This window comes from Oncorhynchus gorbuscha, linkage group LG03 (genome assembly GCF_021184085.1).
Source record: "Oncorhynchus gorbuscha isolate QuinsamMale2020 ecotype Even-year linkage group LG03, OgorEven_v1.0, whole genome shotgun sequence".
NCBI lineage: Eukaryota > Metazoa > Chordata > Actinopteri > Salmoniformes > Salmonidae > Oncorhynchus > Oncorhynchus gorbuscha.
The window spans coordinates 37,554,063-37,570,179 of NC_060175.1; the positions used below are offsets into that span (position 1 = coordinate 37,554,063).

The 16,117-nt window shown below is 41.6% G+C and overlaps 1 protein-coding gene and 1 long non-coding RNA gene across 2 annotated transcripts; one reads left to right on the top strand and one right to left on the bottom strand.

Annotated features, from left to right (window-relative positions):
- Positions 1–1,457: 1,457 nt before the first annotated feature.
- LOC124031337 lies at positions 1,458–3,278 on the bottom strand. Its single transcript, XR_006838109.1, has 2 exons — positions 2,500–3,278; positions 1,458–2,101 (listed from the first exon to the last, which is right to left on the bottom strand). It is a non-coding gene; the product is annotated as an uncharacterized LOC124031337 (long non-coding RNA).
- Positions 2,915–13,806, top strand: LOC124031336 (nuclear ubiquitous casein and cyclin-dependent kinase substrate 1-like). The gene is made up of 8 exons (XM_046342433.1): positions 2,915–3,204; positions 8,574–8,623; positions 8,717–8,813; positions 9,014–9,060; positions 9,222–9,371; positions 9,451–9,597; positions 9,870–10,028; positions 10,189–13,806. The coding sequence occupies exons 1-8, from the start codon at positions 3,188–3,190 to the stop codon at positions 10,470–10,472; spliced, it is 951 nt and encodes a 316-aa protein (XP_046198389.1). The 5' UTR covers positions 2,915–3,187; the 3' UTR covers positions 10,473–13,806.
- The last annotated feature ends 2,311 nt before the right edge of the window (positions 13,807–16,117 follow it).

The window sequence follows — 16,117 nt, forward strand, 5'->3', positions numbered from 1 at the left end:
CTCCTTCACACCTAGAAAACCGTTACACAAACCTTGTATAAAATATGCTGAATTTGTACCTTTGAAACAACGTTAGATCTTCAACATAATACCCACTATAAAAATAAAAAATTGTCTGGGCAGCACCTCCTACTAGAGAGTTGATAAATCTACAGCTACCCCATCAGTCTCCCATTCCTGCTTAGCCTTGATATTTGTCACTGACTATTACCAAAGTTCTATTGTGAGAATGATTGTTGAACAATCTACACTTAATAGATTAACTGTTGCTATCGAAGTCATTCTAAACAGTAGGTTCAACAGAGCAAATGAAATATAACCATACTTTATCAATCAATTATTCTATTTAAGCCTATACAGCATTTGGGAAGTCATCAACAGCTATTGTTTCAATTCAACCCAGGATTCAACTAAAAATAGACGATACATATAGGCCAATGGCTTCAAGCTTTGGTTGATTTCAAATGTAGTCTTCAAGTTAATCATTAATATGTTGGATTCACGTCTCCATCTCAACCTAAAATCTATGTTAAAGAATGGTTTTGGATCAAATCAAACTATAGAAGTGCATTTAAAGTTTGATTTGATTTCATTCTATTCTTTAACTTAGATTTTTGGTTGAAATGGAGACTTGAATCCAACATGTCAATTATTCATTTGTAAACAAACTGGAAATAAAGCCACTAAGTGGCACATATGGAGCTATCCAAGCAGAAAATACATCTCTTTCAAAAGCGTATATTTTATTGCGTTGACGACAAACGCATTTTAACGTCACTTTTGCAATATGGTACACAGCCTATTAAATTGTCAACAAGTTAACAAATGATACGATGGTTTCACGTCTCCATCTCAACCAAAAATAAAAGTAAAAAATAGGATTAAGCCAGTGGCTCAGATGTAACCATTCAAGCAGTAGATACATCTCCTTTAAATGTTGTTATTTAGTTGCATCGTCAACCAAACACAATTCAATTTGACTTTTGTAAGACGGTAAATAGCCTAATCTTATAGGGATACTTCAGGATTTTGGCAATGAGGCCCTTTATCTACTTTCCCAGAGTCAGATGAACTTGTGGATACCATTTTTATGTCTGTGTCCAATGCTAACTAGCATTAGCGCAATGACTGGAAGTCTAACATTAGCAATTGCACTAGCGCTAGTTAGCAACTTCCTTCAAACTGCACGCAGAGACATAAAGACTATCATAGTTCATCTTACTCTGGGGAAGTAGATAAAGGGCCTCATTGCCAAAATCCCGAAGTATACCTTTAAGACTGTCTTAGAAACTAATGTAACTGTATTTATATAACCTTAAAATGAGTAGCACATCATTGGCTACATTTTGAGGATACTGGAAAAATAAATGACTTATGTAGTCATAGTGTGCATGTTCAGGGTCGCAGGGGGGTGAAAATCTTCACAATTGCTATAATAATCTGCACAGAATCTCAAATGGCATTGAGAACTTTCACCATGTACTTTAATAATCTCAATTGCAATCCAGGCCATTTGGTTGAGCTATAATTTGAGGCACAGTGACAACACCTTAAATTGTTGTATAAATTAAAATATCTGACATTATACTCCCATTTGAACTTTGGTGTGCTTTTAAATGGTTGAAAGCACAGTGTTAACACATTTTGCTGACAACTAAACCAAAAATCCGACATATATTTTCCATTCCAATTTGTGTGTGCTGTTAGCTGGTTCAAAGCATAGCGATAACACATTGGGAATTCAACAAACCTTAGGCAGTTTTTTTAAGTGGGTAAAAATAAGTTGAAATCTCATTAATCAACCGATCTACCAAATATTACCCAATTCTCCACATTGAAATTACGTGGTGTGCCCATTGGGTTGTTAGTGATGGACATCGGCTATTTAAAATCCCCTTTTCCCAGAAAACAGTCCATTCTACTTGTGCATCCTCCGTGGAGTTCTCTTTATTCTAATTGTTCTCTATTGAAATGAATTACATTATCATTTCTAGTACTCTGTGGCTGTGTAGCGGAGGCTAAATGCAGGTAATGGAGGCCTTCAAGCGATTAACGGATTCACGTCCTTGGAGATCCACAATAATTCCAGCTCCTCACTTTGCTATGGAGGGAGAAAAACATATACGTGAAATAGATACTACACATATTCTAACAATCAAACAGTCTCAGCACAATCCTCTCATCACGAGACAATCTCTTCAAAGGTCAAGGAGATTTGTCAACAAAAGCTATGAATAAAGACAGTATCAGAATACCCCCCCTCCAAGCTGTATTGTCATCAGTATAAAATTAAGGCATTTATTGTAGGCACAGTCCATGTCCCTCACCTTCAAATACTGACAGGGAAAGCTATACTGTTGATGTAGCCTAAAACCTGATGTATATTTTTCTGTTTCAAATTCTTTGCATTTAACATCAGATAGTTGTTTGGAAATTCTGATACTGGCGGGGAGGGTATTACTATGCACTATTATTCAAACAGTAGAACCAAATTTATACCTGACTGTCTTCTGTGCAATTAAGCTTACTATTTAGTGCCTGGGGATACAGTGTCAGCACCCCAAGCCCTCCTCAGTGGAAAATAAAATAATTACAAATGCATAGCCTTCTATAGACACTCATGTAACTAACTACATGATGGCAGGCCGCGCATATTTCCCAATAGAAAGTTACATTGTGGTCATTTCGAACACAAATTCGGGCAACTTGCATCCACACCGAGGGCCTCTTTTTGTTTTCTTAGCAGTGCATTCTCAACCTATCTTTGAAAGGGGGAGGGTAAATGGGTTGAACCACTGGGTTTGATGAGCAACTTAAACATCCAACCAAAAAGTAAATTATCATTCAAACTGCCCAATGGAAGCTTTGGAGTGTTGATGCTCTCCTCTCAGCGGCGACGATGGGCGGTCTTTTATGCCAAGGGCCACTCCGTTAGGTTGCGCATAGGCTGCAGTTTCAGTTTGTTTTATTCACCATTTTGAGTAGCTGAAGGTAAAAAAATAAACTAAAATCGCGTTTGGAAGACAAATCGTTGTCTTAGATTTAGTTTTACGCTGTAGCCGGGGCGTTGGAGTTGGAAGGTCTCGTTGCGCACGTTGGAGTTGCAGAGCGGGACGATTTTGTTTTTATTTTTCTAGATTTCCTTTCCCCTTTCTTACATTCTTAACCTCTACAGTATTTCTGCAAAATGTCAAGACCAGTGAGGTAGGTTTTTCCTAATATGTCCTCCGCTGAGGCTGTACGGTGTGCACGTTGCCTTTCGCAGGCAACACGCACGTCGCTACCATGTTGTGCATTTTAGTCGCCGTTGCGTTTATTTGATTAAACATTTATGTAAATGATTTTTTTTCTTGTCGTGCACGCACTTGATAGCATGATTCCTTACTATGTGGAATGTTCGCCATGGTTAGGTTGAAATGTCTGTATTGCGCGTACCTTGGCGTGTGTGCGTGCATCTGGTGCAAATCATGCCTAAAAAACGATCCAACGCGAACATCATTTGGTGCACTAACCTTGTGTTTTGTCTGATTTACCATTGTTTTATATGTCCCTGGACTGTGGCATGGCCTGGTATTTTGCGTGAAATGGGAAGGAGACAGACTGGCGAATATGGCTACCCATTCATCCACGGGAGACTCTTGAAAAGCTCATAAAAACCAGGGCTAGAGGTAGACATCAGCTCATGGGATGTGCTATTGTTAGCGCGCAGCCTTGCGACGTCTGCACTAACTACATTTAAAATGCAATTGTCGTATATTTTGATAGTCTTTATTACTAGGGAACAATTACATTTAAAAAGGCCGAAGACCGCCTTGTTGGTTTTCAGTGAAATCGCGGTAGGAGAAGGGGAGAGCGGAGGAACTACATGTTCACTGATGGCAGTAAATGAACACTGGAAGTGTGTCAGAGGGGGCGGAGTGGCTTTAGAAGTCACCACACCCCCCATGCCTAGCTCTTCACTGCCTGAAAAGACCGAAAGGGTCGCAATTGAGCGAAGGAAAAAAATCGTCTTTGTATCTCAAGATAACCACCAACAAATGGACGATACTTGTTGATACAATGTAGCATGCTATCGGAAACGAAGCACGCGCCAGCCGAATGTTGCAACACTAACCGCAAAGAGCCGATTTAACTCAACGGTTTATGATTTAACTCAACGGTTTATGATGATTTGTCACATACAATTACGTTTTAATATATATAAAATACATATTTCGGGCCCCAATTACACTGAACAATGTCGTGTGTAACTGCGGGCTATTTTGGGTGCTGAAATCAGTCGTTTGTACATTTGTGACACCGGTCTAGTCTGCCCACACTAGTCGCCGCTCAATTCCGTCGTAAATCGTGGAGTTTATTTGGCTTCCACACACAATGAAACCGATATTGCGCCCAATGATATGCAACAAAAAAAAGTAGCAATGTGGCGTCGCAGGTAACCCAGGCTCTATTCCTTCCAGGTAATTCGCGGGTCCCAGTCCCTCGATATTTTGTCTCATTACGGTCACTGTTCTAGTGGTGGTCAGCTTTCGGTCTGTCTGTTGCAAGGTGGCGACAGGGCCTGGCCTTGCAATCTAACCGCTTGTAAAATTTCTTATTGCCCGGAGTACTCTTCCTCGCTCGCGTTAGCTAAATTAACCATGTGTGGGACTGTTAGCCAATACTACTACAATAAGGGTGCTTCCAGTCACTATTGTGTGTTGGGAGGTCAGGGTGGTGGCAAAATATTGAGCATGGCCTGTGGTCAGCAGTGTGTCACCTGAAGTGCAGATGCAAAACTTTGGTTTTAGAAGTGGGGGGCATAACCTGACAGGGGTCCTCCCTCAGAATGTTCTTGGGCATCTAATATGACTATTTTGCTGTCACATTAATTGTAATTAAGCGTATAATATGTTTCTGAACACTTCAACATGAATGTGGATTCTACCGTGATTACAGATAATCCTGAATGAATCATGAATAATGATGAGTGAGAAAGTTATAGATGTGGGCTCCTGAGTGGTGCAGCTGTCTAAGGCACTGCATCTCAGTGCAAGAGGTGTCACTACCGTCCCTGGTTTGAATCCAGGCTGTCACATCAAGAATTTGTTCTTAACTGACTTGCCTAGTTAAATAAAGGCTACATTTATTTATATTTAATACCCCCTGTAGAGCTGTTTTTCACACCATCACAATACCAGGGGAGGTTAGAATTTGAAGGGGTATGATATTTGTGCATCTAACTTTCTCACTAATTGTCATTCACGATTCATTCAGGTTTCTCGGGTAATCATGGTAGCATCCACATTCATGTGTGTTCAGAAGTGTTTAGGAACATTCTTATTTACAATAAACATGACTCCAAAATGACAATACATTATTTACCATTAATTTCTACTGGACACAAAATAATCTGAAACAACCAAAAACAAACAGCAAATGCATCCAACAAATGTGTGGAGTCTCAAGCTTGATGTAGTCATTGTGTGCTATGAATGTGGGACCAAATACTTTTTACTACTTTTAATACACATACAAGTGGATTTGGCCGAATACTTTTGGTCCCTTAAAATGGGTGGGGACTATGTACAACAAGTGCTCTAATTTCTAAAGGGTCTCCCAATACAGATGAAAATACCCCCTCAAATTAAAGCTAACAGTCTGCACTTAAACGTCATTGTCATTGTTTGATTTCAAATCCAGGCTTGGGGTATGAAGAAAAGAAGAAAAAATTATTAGCTGTCCCAACAATTGAGGGTACTGTAATTCATTATAGGCCTAATAGTACTGTAGAGCTGTTTTTACTTGTGCACGCTATATAGCTGGATTGCCCTGTCCTGCCCCTAGGGATCCACCACCCTGCAGCGCCCCAACTCAGCACACCCCACTCAGCTTTAGGATCTTAGTGAAACATTCATTAACCAACAGTACGGCAACCCCCCCCCCCCCAGGGCCGTGACTGGGCAGCCCAGCAGTTAGGGATTGCCTGAATAGGTATCTCCACTTAAGTGGGCATGTTTTCTAAATGAACTCCTTTTGTTGTACAGTATTTCATATAAGGCACCCAGACCATATGAAAGTTGCACAGTATACCTTTAATCTTGTAATGAATCAAATCTAGTGATGCATTACATTTCTGCCATCCATTGTGGGAGGATAACCAACCTTCCAATTAATGGTAATGCATTTCTGAGCCACTATAAATGCTAGATTACACTTCTGATAAGTCTCCAGTATCAACATTTCCAAGCAAACAAAAATGGTGGGAAGGGAGAATCTGTAAACATGCTGAATTCAGCCAGCCTTCACAAGAGCATAACATATGCAGATATATGTCCCATTTTTGTGTTTTACACCTCCAGCAGAGGAATTACATTTGAGTCCATGATATTCAGTTTCATTGGCATATATGAATCAAGTCCATTTGTATTTGTCATATGCGCTGAATACAACAGGTAGACCTGTTGGCCTGTAGACCTTACAGTGAAATGTTTACTTACAAGCCCTGAACCAACAATGCAGTTTTAAGAAAAATACAAACAACAAAAAATAAATAAAAGTAAAAAAATTATTAAAGAGCAGCAGTACAATACCAATGCCCAGGCTTTATGCAGGGGGTACCGGTTAGTCGAGGTAATGGATGGTCTTATAAGCTCAGACATAAATGACTGCAGTTTATGAACATAACTGGGCATTCCAATACATCTGTATCCATTCATTATCATTAATAGTCTTCCTCACATTTTTGTTTTGTGTAATTGGAAAAGGCCTATCAACCATTGATACAGTTTGGAAATCAACTTTTGTCAGACTGCCTGAAACTATTTTAAGTATTTAAATCTTCTGGCTTGTCCACTGTTAGACGCAAAGAGAGAATAAAGTGGCGAAGTGGTCTAAGGAACTGCATCTCAGTGCTAGAGGCGTCATTACAGTACTACACTACTACCCTGGTTCGAATCCAGGCTGTATCACAACTGGCCATGATTGGGAGTCCCATAGGGTGGCGAACAATTTGCCCCGCGTTGTCAGGGTTTAGCCGGGGTAGGCCGTCATTGTAAATAAGAATTTGTTCTTAACTGACTTGTCTAGTTAAATGGAAATGTAACTGATTGAGGCAAAAATAATAGTGATTGAGGCAAAACAAATAGCTAAAGTTAGTGAGCTAGCTAGCTAACATTAGCCAACTTTTGACTTGCTCTAATGGTACACCAGCTGGTGAAAACTAGCCAAGTTAATTTACTTCTGTTGAAACAGGACAAAACAAAGGCTACAAAACATTTCCATGCACACAACAGCTGTTAGCTGCTAGCTATCTGTCAGGTAGCAGAGATTTAAAGCTGAACTGGCTGTGGTAGCTACTAGCTAGCAAACTAGTTAATTCACTTCAGACAGAACTTCAGTCGAGAGGGATTGAAACATGTAATGCATTAGTTAATGTTACATGTCAGTTACACTACTAACTCCGCACTGGAAATAAATACTTTTTCCCTGTTATGTCAAACAGCAGTTACCTTGCCAGTTACATCAGTCAAATAAAAGTAGCCAGTTTTTGTTCTGCTTGCCTTTACAAGTCAGAGAAAACACACACAGACAACAGCTGCCATTCGCACATTCTGTGGTGTCCATCTTAAATCCAGGCAGCTCATACTGCCAAACAGCCTATCCGACCACTCTTAAGGCACAGATGCCACGTTTTGTATTACAGTGCAATGATAAAACTGGGGGGGGGTCAAACTTTTAATTTCAGTGTGTGTATGCGTGCGTTCAACCATTCCACTCATCCACATTCCCAAATGAGCCCTTGAAACTGGAGAAGTGGGACACCAGTTTCCTAAAACTCCCTGTCTGTGTGAGGGAGCTTGATTATTAAAACGTATGCAACACATGCTGCTGATAAATGGTTGACCGCTGAGTGTGGTAGAATAGAGGGAGCTGAGATTTGATAACCCGATTGCTCCTGAAATCTTTGGCTGCATTCTGACACATATATTATCCTCTTACTGGAGATAAGAACCATTTAGAGTTGGGCATTTTATATGAACCAGATGGGGTTCATAGTGTTATGTTTGTCTAATCTCTAATCTGAAGACTTCTGTTCGTTTCTAGGGCCAATGCCGATCACACAATCAGTGGGCTAGCATGGTCTTGAGTCGCCAACACAAGATATTATCAGGCCAATATTTCAGCTAGCACAGTATTGTTCAGAGCAGCATGATTTTGTGAAAAGCGTGTTCGTGAATTAGTAGAACGAGGTAGGCCTACATAGCTACCATTATATAATTGGGCCCATCTGGACTCGCATAAAGCATTGGACATTCAAAAGATATTTATCTTTAATCAACCCTGTGTGTTGAGATTGGTGCAGATGAATAGCCACATTAGACTATTAATTTGTACCCTTTAGCCTTATTGTGTCCTCTGTGAGGAGAGGGCTGAGTAAGATGACTGGGTCACTCTGACAGCATGTAACCTGTACGGTAGTGAACGGCTGTGATGATTATTATTTCTGCATGTTTTGTCCTACAACGACAGTCTTCCTAACTGACTAGAAACAGGAAAGGGAATTTCTGATTGGCTGTTTGTTTACTTCACAGGAACAAGAAGGTGGTGAATTACTCCCAATTCCAAGAGTCTGATGATGCAGGTGAGAGGGCAAGTGTGTGTGTGTGTGCAACTGCAACCCCTCTCCCCTGTAGCTAAACTGTGAGTGTGTAACCCCCTTTCCCTTCCCTTGTAGATGAGGAGTATGGGAGGAACTCAGACAAGCCTAAGAAGCCTCGTGCGGCTCCTCGTGAGGTGAAGCGCAAGCGTTCAAAGAACTCTCAGGAGGACAGGTGAGCCCAGAGAACAGCAGCACAAGGCTGAATCCTAACTCGCACTTCAGTGAACATCTCACGTTGTCGTCAAGCATGATTTCGAAATACGAGTTGAGGGCTCAACTCAAGATTAAGTGGTCGCATAATATCCGGCCTTGATGTGTAACTGTATCTGCCTCCTTTGGTGCTTGTTGCTCAGTTGTTGTTTTTGGTTTCAGTGAGGATTCTGATGAAAAACTCTCAAAATCCAAAAATGATTCAGCAGGTAAGCCATTCTGGTTGATTAACAATATTATGTTTGTTAAATCTTCATTTCTGATAAATGTATGATGCTAAGGTTATAGGGGTTTGAGCTATTGAAAGGGGACTAGGGATAGGAGATATTTTGGGACCGTACTAGTGGTGAATGTTTCTGTTTGGGTGCAGATGACTTTGGTAGTGATGAAGGCAACGACTTTGGAGAGGAGGATGATGAGGATGGAGGGAGTGACTTTGAAGCTAAACGAGGGAAAAAGGGAAAAACAGCCAAGGTGGCAAAGCCCACTAAGAGGACACCCAAGAGAAAACGACCTGCAGGTAAGACTCATGCACTGAGGTGTGTGTGTACCAGTTATAATGACTGTGTTATAACCTGACTACTTCTTTCTGTGTGTAGATGACAGTGATGAGGAGGTGAGTCGTAAGGTGCGTACGGTGCGCCAGGCTGCCACCAAGGCCGTGTCCAAACAGAGAGAGATCCTGCTGGGAGACGGGGGCAGCGAGGACGAGGAACGTGAAGACAAAGAGGAGGCCTTCCCAGACCGTAAGTCAACCACTCTACACTATAGTCCTACTGACACAACCACAAAAATGTACACTGAAACTTAGTTATCCACACAGCACTGAGCAGATCTACATGGATCGTAAGTCAACCACTCAGTATTACATTGAGCGTATATCAACCACAGTGCTTTACAAACTATAAATAAACCACATGAATGGCTTTCATGGAGCGTAAATTAAACCAATATGGAAAGTGACATTTGTCAGGTGAAATGACCAATAATCACAAGCTCGTCCTCCTCTCCTCTCTAGCTGATGAGTCGGGCAGTGATGAAGACTTCATGGTTGAGGATGATGATGATAGTGACTACGGCCGCTCCAAGAGCAAGAGGAGCAGCAAGAAGGTGATCAGACGGAGCAGGCCGGAGAGGAAGGAGAAGAAATCCCCCAAACCAAGACTAAAGGCCACCGGTAGGACTGCTCACTATGAATCAATCACCCATATCCTTCAGAACAAAAAGCATAGGTTGTTGTACAGGCTGTTTTTCGATAAAGTTTTTGTATCCTCCCAGCCTCAAAACATAATTGAATGTGTATCCCTAACTGTGTGTGTGCGCCTCTCCTCTCCCAGTGACCCCCAGCCCAATGAAAGGAAAGGGTAAAGGTCGCTCAAGCCCCGCCAAGGCCCCGGAGAAGAGCTCGCCCAAAGAGGAAGAAGAGGAGGAGCCAGAGAGCCCTCTGGAAGAGGAAGAAGAAGAAGAGGAGGAGGAGGTGGTGAAGAAAGACTCCTCCCCCGCTCCCAAGAAAACTAAGGAGGTACCTGGGAAGGAGAAGAAGGAAAAGGAAGACGCAGAGGAGGAGGAGGAGGAAGAAGAGGACGGTTCGGAAGAGGACGCACCCTCTGGGGAAGACTAGCCCCACAGAAGTTCCACCTCTCTCCCCTTCCACATCTTTCTCTCTTAACCTTACGTTTTTTGTTTTGTTTCTCTTGGTTTAGAGGGTTTTATTTTGGTTTCCGTGGTGGCCTGGCTCAATGGTTTGAACCTTGTGGTGTTGTTGTTTAGTGTTAGTTTTTATCTTCCCCTAATGAATGAATGACTGACTGACTGACTGACTGACTGACTGACTGACTGACTGACTGACTGACTGACTGACTGAGGACAGTGTCTGTGCATGAGAACATGTATACCACCATATGGCTGTGAGGGATGGAAGGAAAGAACATGTGAGATTTGACTCTCTGTCCCATCCACCCCATCACTGTCCGCTCTGCTCAGCTACACCTCCACTGGCTCACCTTTCCTCGCATTTCTCATCTCCTTCTCTGCAGTGACTGCATTAGTCTTTCCTACACAAGTCTGTGTGAATATAGTTTGCCTTTCTGAGAGCTCAGTGCTAGTATGGATCCGTCCTCGACAGTCGCTTGGTGTGTAGTCGTTAGTTTTCTCTCTGCAGGTGTGTGTGTAAGTGGGCCTTCTATAAAAAATACACTTTCTACTGCCATTTTCTTTCTACTCCTGTCTCCGTCCCCTCTCCTCCTCAAGTAATCTCTGGTCTGACATGACTGGAATAGGTACAAGCAATGTAGTGTAACCCTTGCTTTTGCCTATCCAGTAGTGTTAGATCAGGGATTACTAATTGAGCCCTGGGTTTGCTCAGCCAGTCTGGGTTAGGGTCTCCCTCTCCATCCTGGTTTGTCAGTGGACTGCTGGTGTTCAATCAAAGCACTTTTTTCACTGTGCATCACTACCCATTGGTTCAGTCGGAACCCACCGCTGACGAATCAGAGAGGGCCACACTGGAGACTCTTGAGGGAGGATATGATGTCTGTGTTTCCTGTCTATTTCCCTGTATCTAGATTGCCCTCACTGAGGTACTCGGCCAACTAACCCCATAGCACTGTGCAGACAGACACTGTGCTTTTGAAACTCTCTCAAACACAACACGTTTTAGCAGGAAGGTTTTTATGGTTGTTATTTTAATGTTAATTTAGTTGAATTAATGCTCTGTTATATTTCCCCCTACTCTGAGGTTATGCCCTGGTCCTGTGTCATGTGGTGATTGAGGGGTCATGGAAGCAGGTCCTGGATCAGCCCTCCGAGAACCTCTTCTTCATGTGTCTTTACCGTGTGCTGGTATTACTACAGTGCAAGGGTGTGATAGAGCACACGCTCAAGGGGTTTGGTGTTTCCTCACCCTATGCCCTCTTCCTTTGGTTTGTGGTTCAGAGATGTTAGATGCTTTGAATGCCTCTGCTGGGCATGATACATACACACAGAACATCCTCTCTTGTTCAACCCTTTGTGCCAGGCATCCCCAAGCTTTTTTTTAAATGAATTGAGAGTGGGTTTTTTTTTTTTTTGAGTCCCCAAATTGATTTTAGTTTTTGTTGGTTTGCGTTACTTCTCTATTCAGATTTTTTTTGTAATGTTTGTTTTTTAAGAAAAGAAATAAAATGTATCTTGATTTTAAAGAAAAGTTGACCCTATCCATCTGTTTTTCTGCTGTGTTATAACTGTCTGGGAGAGCAGACCCAGCCATCCCTCCTTTCTGTTCCACTCACTTCCTTTCTCTCATTCTATTCTCATCTCCTGCTCCTTCACTCAGTTCATACTCACTCCCTCTTTCACAGAAGCTTGATGCCAGCTAATGTTTTGCTCCACACCTCTGCTCTCCTCCACAAACAAGAAACACTAGCTGTATTTCCCCTACTCTGCCCTGCAGAGATCTGATATGACTGGATAGGTGACAACAATATGAAGGAATATAGGTCAAACCACTGCTTATGCCTTCCTGGTTGTTTCTGATCTGCAAATGGTGCAGAGGTGAGAGACAGCATGATATGAGTGCTGTTTTTCAACTCCTCCCTGGGTTGAAAAACTTTTGAGCCAAACCTATGGTATCAAAAAGTGTTCTTGGTCTATATGGATTCATTATTGTTTTAGCTGAGAATGAACTCTACCAGTTATTAAAATGAGTTTGGATGCTTAAAGATTGAATCTGTTTCTTCTTGCCTTATTTTCCTTTGGTCCTGCTGAACTAGAGGAGGCACTGTGTATGGTGTGATACATGTGGATTGGAGGGGATTTTATTGTGTTTAGGGTGAATACTAAACCAATCCCTAGCCCCCTACTCAGACAATCCTGTAGATCTTAAATGATTCCACCCAGTCTGCAGTACTGCCTAGGGCATTAGGGGTCACTTTGAACTTCAGCAAATGACTGCTCTGCCTCTGGTGATGACCAACCGAAGCCATAGATCTGACATAGAAAAAGAGGATGAGGAGGGGGGTGTCTGACATGTAATCAAATAAAAGACCTAGCTGACCAAGATCAAAGCTTTCATACCAGGGGAGGACTGTATGTATATATTTTGTTAGCCTATCCTTCAGGCCCAATGATGTGTTCTGACCAATACCAGATCACTCAAGACCCCAAGACTGCAAACACATGCCCTAGAAGCTGTTTGAGCAGACCCAAACTGACCCTGGTTCTGGTGCACTTTCACTGTTACCCTCCTGACTGCAGTGGATACGTTTATTTGCCTAATTCTGAACTGACCCCTAGCCCTTTGACCATATTGAGTATACCTATTCAATCCTTTTCTACACAAAGGCCTTGGTGTTAGGAGTTCATTTAGATTGGTCATCTTAGTATAGGGCTTCTATCATATTCCTGAATGTCACTGAATGCTTGTACTGTATGGGGTTTCTGTGTTCAGGCAGCAGGGGCTCCAACACAGGAATATGAGATCCATACTGCTGGGCTTTTTTATGCTCGATAACCGAATGACTGTCACTGGTGTCCCAGGTCTGAATCAGGCCCTTAGTAGAGGGGAAGGATGAAAACAAGCAGTGCTCTGGACCTCCAGGCCCAGATTTGAATCCCCCTGTTTAACATGAAGACATAACCATGATATATTATGGATTTGCTCTTACTTTCCTATGCTTTCTTCAGTATCCCTGCATTTCTATTGCTTCATTAATATTTTCTATGTAGCTTACATTTACATCGCTAGTACAATTTAAGCAAAATTGTGATTCTTACAGGTGATGGAGCCGAGAAGCTTTTGTCAGTGGTGTGGAAAGGGAACGTTGAACTGTTGAATCTTTTGCATGTTGTGGAAAAGTGAGCAGTGATGATGATGAAGAAAACAATATTGTGGTCTTAAAGTATTAACGACAACAATGATGTTGACGATGTTTTGGTTTCCCCGGCTTCTAATAAAGGCAACCTACTTTTTATATGGATTTAACTAGTTGTTTTCTGATGTCGACCTCTGTGTTTTATGTGAGAGTGATGTGGGGCTCATAGAGTCATAAATACCCACAAAACCTAGCGGTCAAACAATGAAATGGTTCCCATCATTTTTCCACCATTCATTTTTCCCATAGGGGATTTTAGAAACACTTACAATAAGGCCTGTGTTTTTTGTAGGCTTACCCTGGTGTGACATTTTGATAACCATGTAAATGTCTCACGGACAAGGTGACTTTTATTAATATATTTGCCTGTATTTACCCGACACAAATTAAATGCTAATTAGCTGCTAATGTGGCTATCATAAAGAACTACAAAAGTCATGATGATCTGGACGAGACTGCCAAATCGAGCCAAAGGTAAGATTCTCTGGATGTTTTAAATTGAAACAATACCTTTTAGCAAAGTTGTCAGCTAGAGATGCTGTGCAGGAGGGAGCTTGCAGGGATTTGTAGTCTTGCATGCCTACTTTTATGCTAATTAGAATGTTTGAATCTAAGAGTAAATAGTGCCAAATATTTTTATAAAAGTCACCTTGTCTGAGAGATTTACACGGTTATCAAAACATCACACCATGGTAAGCCTGCAGGAAACATTGCCCTTATTTAAATGTTTTCTAAATTCCTTATAGGATAAATCAATGGTGGAAAAACGATTGGAACCATTTCCCTGTTTGACCGCTAGGTTTTATGGGTATTATGAACCTTCACTGCGGGGCTCTATTCCAGGGGACTTTTCCTCCAAGGGCCCAACCTCGGCACTACACACTGTTTCCATGCAGTCTACGGGTGCATCACAGTAATCTAGTCTAGTGGCCTCATTCCCTTCCTTAACACTCATTTGTAGTCACAGAATAGGTGAAAACAATATGGTAGAATCCCACTGGAAATATTACTTGTCTAGTCATCAGTACAGATGAAGGGAAGGAGAGGAGACAAGAAGAGCAAACCACTGTTGAGTAGACTATTGACATGCACACTATCAATAGACTAGAATCCTCTATGCCCTGCCAATCTGAATCATTCAACTTGATTGAACAATAATGAAACACAAACATCTGATTGGCAGCTGCAAATTCGTTGGTGGACATTTCACATCAATAGGACTGGACATAAAGAGGGCATTCCACTATACAGAAGCTCTGCTTTTGCAGACAATGTACCGGTATGTCAATCATTCTGTTATCATGGCCTATCAATATCAAATGTTTTGTGCATATTGAAATGGAAAGTATTTTGTTATCTAACTTACTTTTTACCCCCAATACAATTGCAGTAGACAGTCAGGCAGACTGTTACATATTCATTTGACTCAGCTACAAAACTTGGAAGCATCTCCAAGTACGCACACAGTCTCCACGACCTCTGCAGAATGAAGCTGCAGGTTCAACCACTGGAGTTTAAAAGGTACAGTAACCTGAAACGCATCTCTAATGTTGTAGAGTTTGATGCGGTGTGGATATACTGCACTTCAGTCAGTCAGTTAACCTAGAGCTCAAACAGTCTTATCATTTTACTGGCAGCGATTTTGTTCTTCATTAGTTTTGATGTATTGTTTGCGATCTTGGTTTGTTAGGCACGGTTTTATAATGCTTTAGCCTATACACTGTAGAAAACATTAAGAACATCCCACTTTTGTAGGCCCGTGGACCTTATTTTTTTAGGGGAGGGGGCCTCAGTTGTGTTCTCAACTTACTGTTGAGAGTTAGAATAATAGAATACACAAGGTGCAATTTCAAAAATGTGGTTGTGCATCAGTAAACATTTTTTTTTACTGGATGTGGGTACGCAGACCCACGAGCCACTGTGGCCCCTCAGGATGAGTTGTGTTTTTTTGTTGCACTCACCCCCATCAAAGTTGCCCTCCCCTTCATCTACACTGATTGAAGTGGATTTAACAAATTACATCAATAAGGGATCATAGCTTTTACCTGGATAGTCTGTCACGCAAAGAGCAGTACACTCAGTGTATAATGTCTTGACATTACGATTTCCAGAATGAGCTCTTGTCTGTGAATGAGGAACTAAAAACAGGTGTTTTATAACAACTTTGTGAGCAGACAAGGTGGGCTAGTATTCAAAATGAATGTGAGTTGTGCTCATTTCACACGTAGGCTACAGAAAGTAGGCCATAACTACAGTCATGTGGACTATTATAGGCTATACAATTTTTCCATATGAATGTTTGCAAATATGTTGAGATGAGTGAAATGTTTTGCTCACACAGTGGCTCGGCCATCCATCATCTCTGCTTTTCCTAACTCTCAGATTTTTCAGTCTGTCTTGATTTAATGGCATTTAA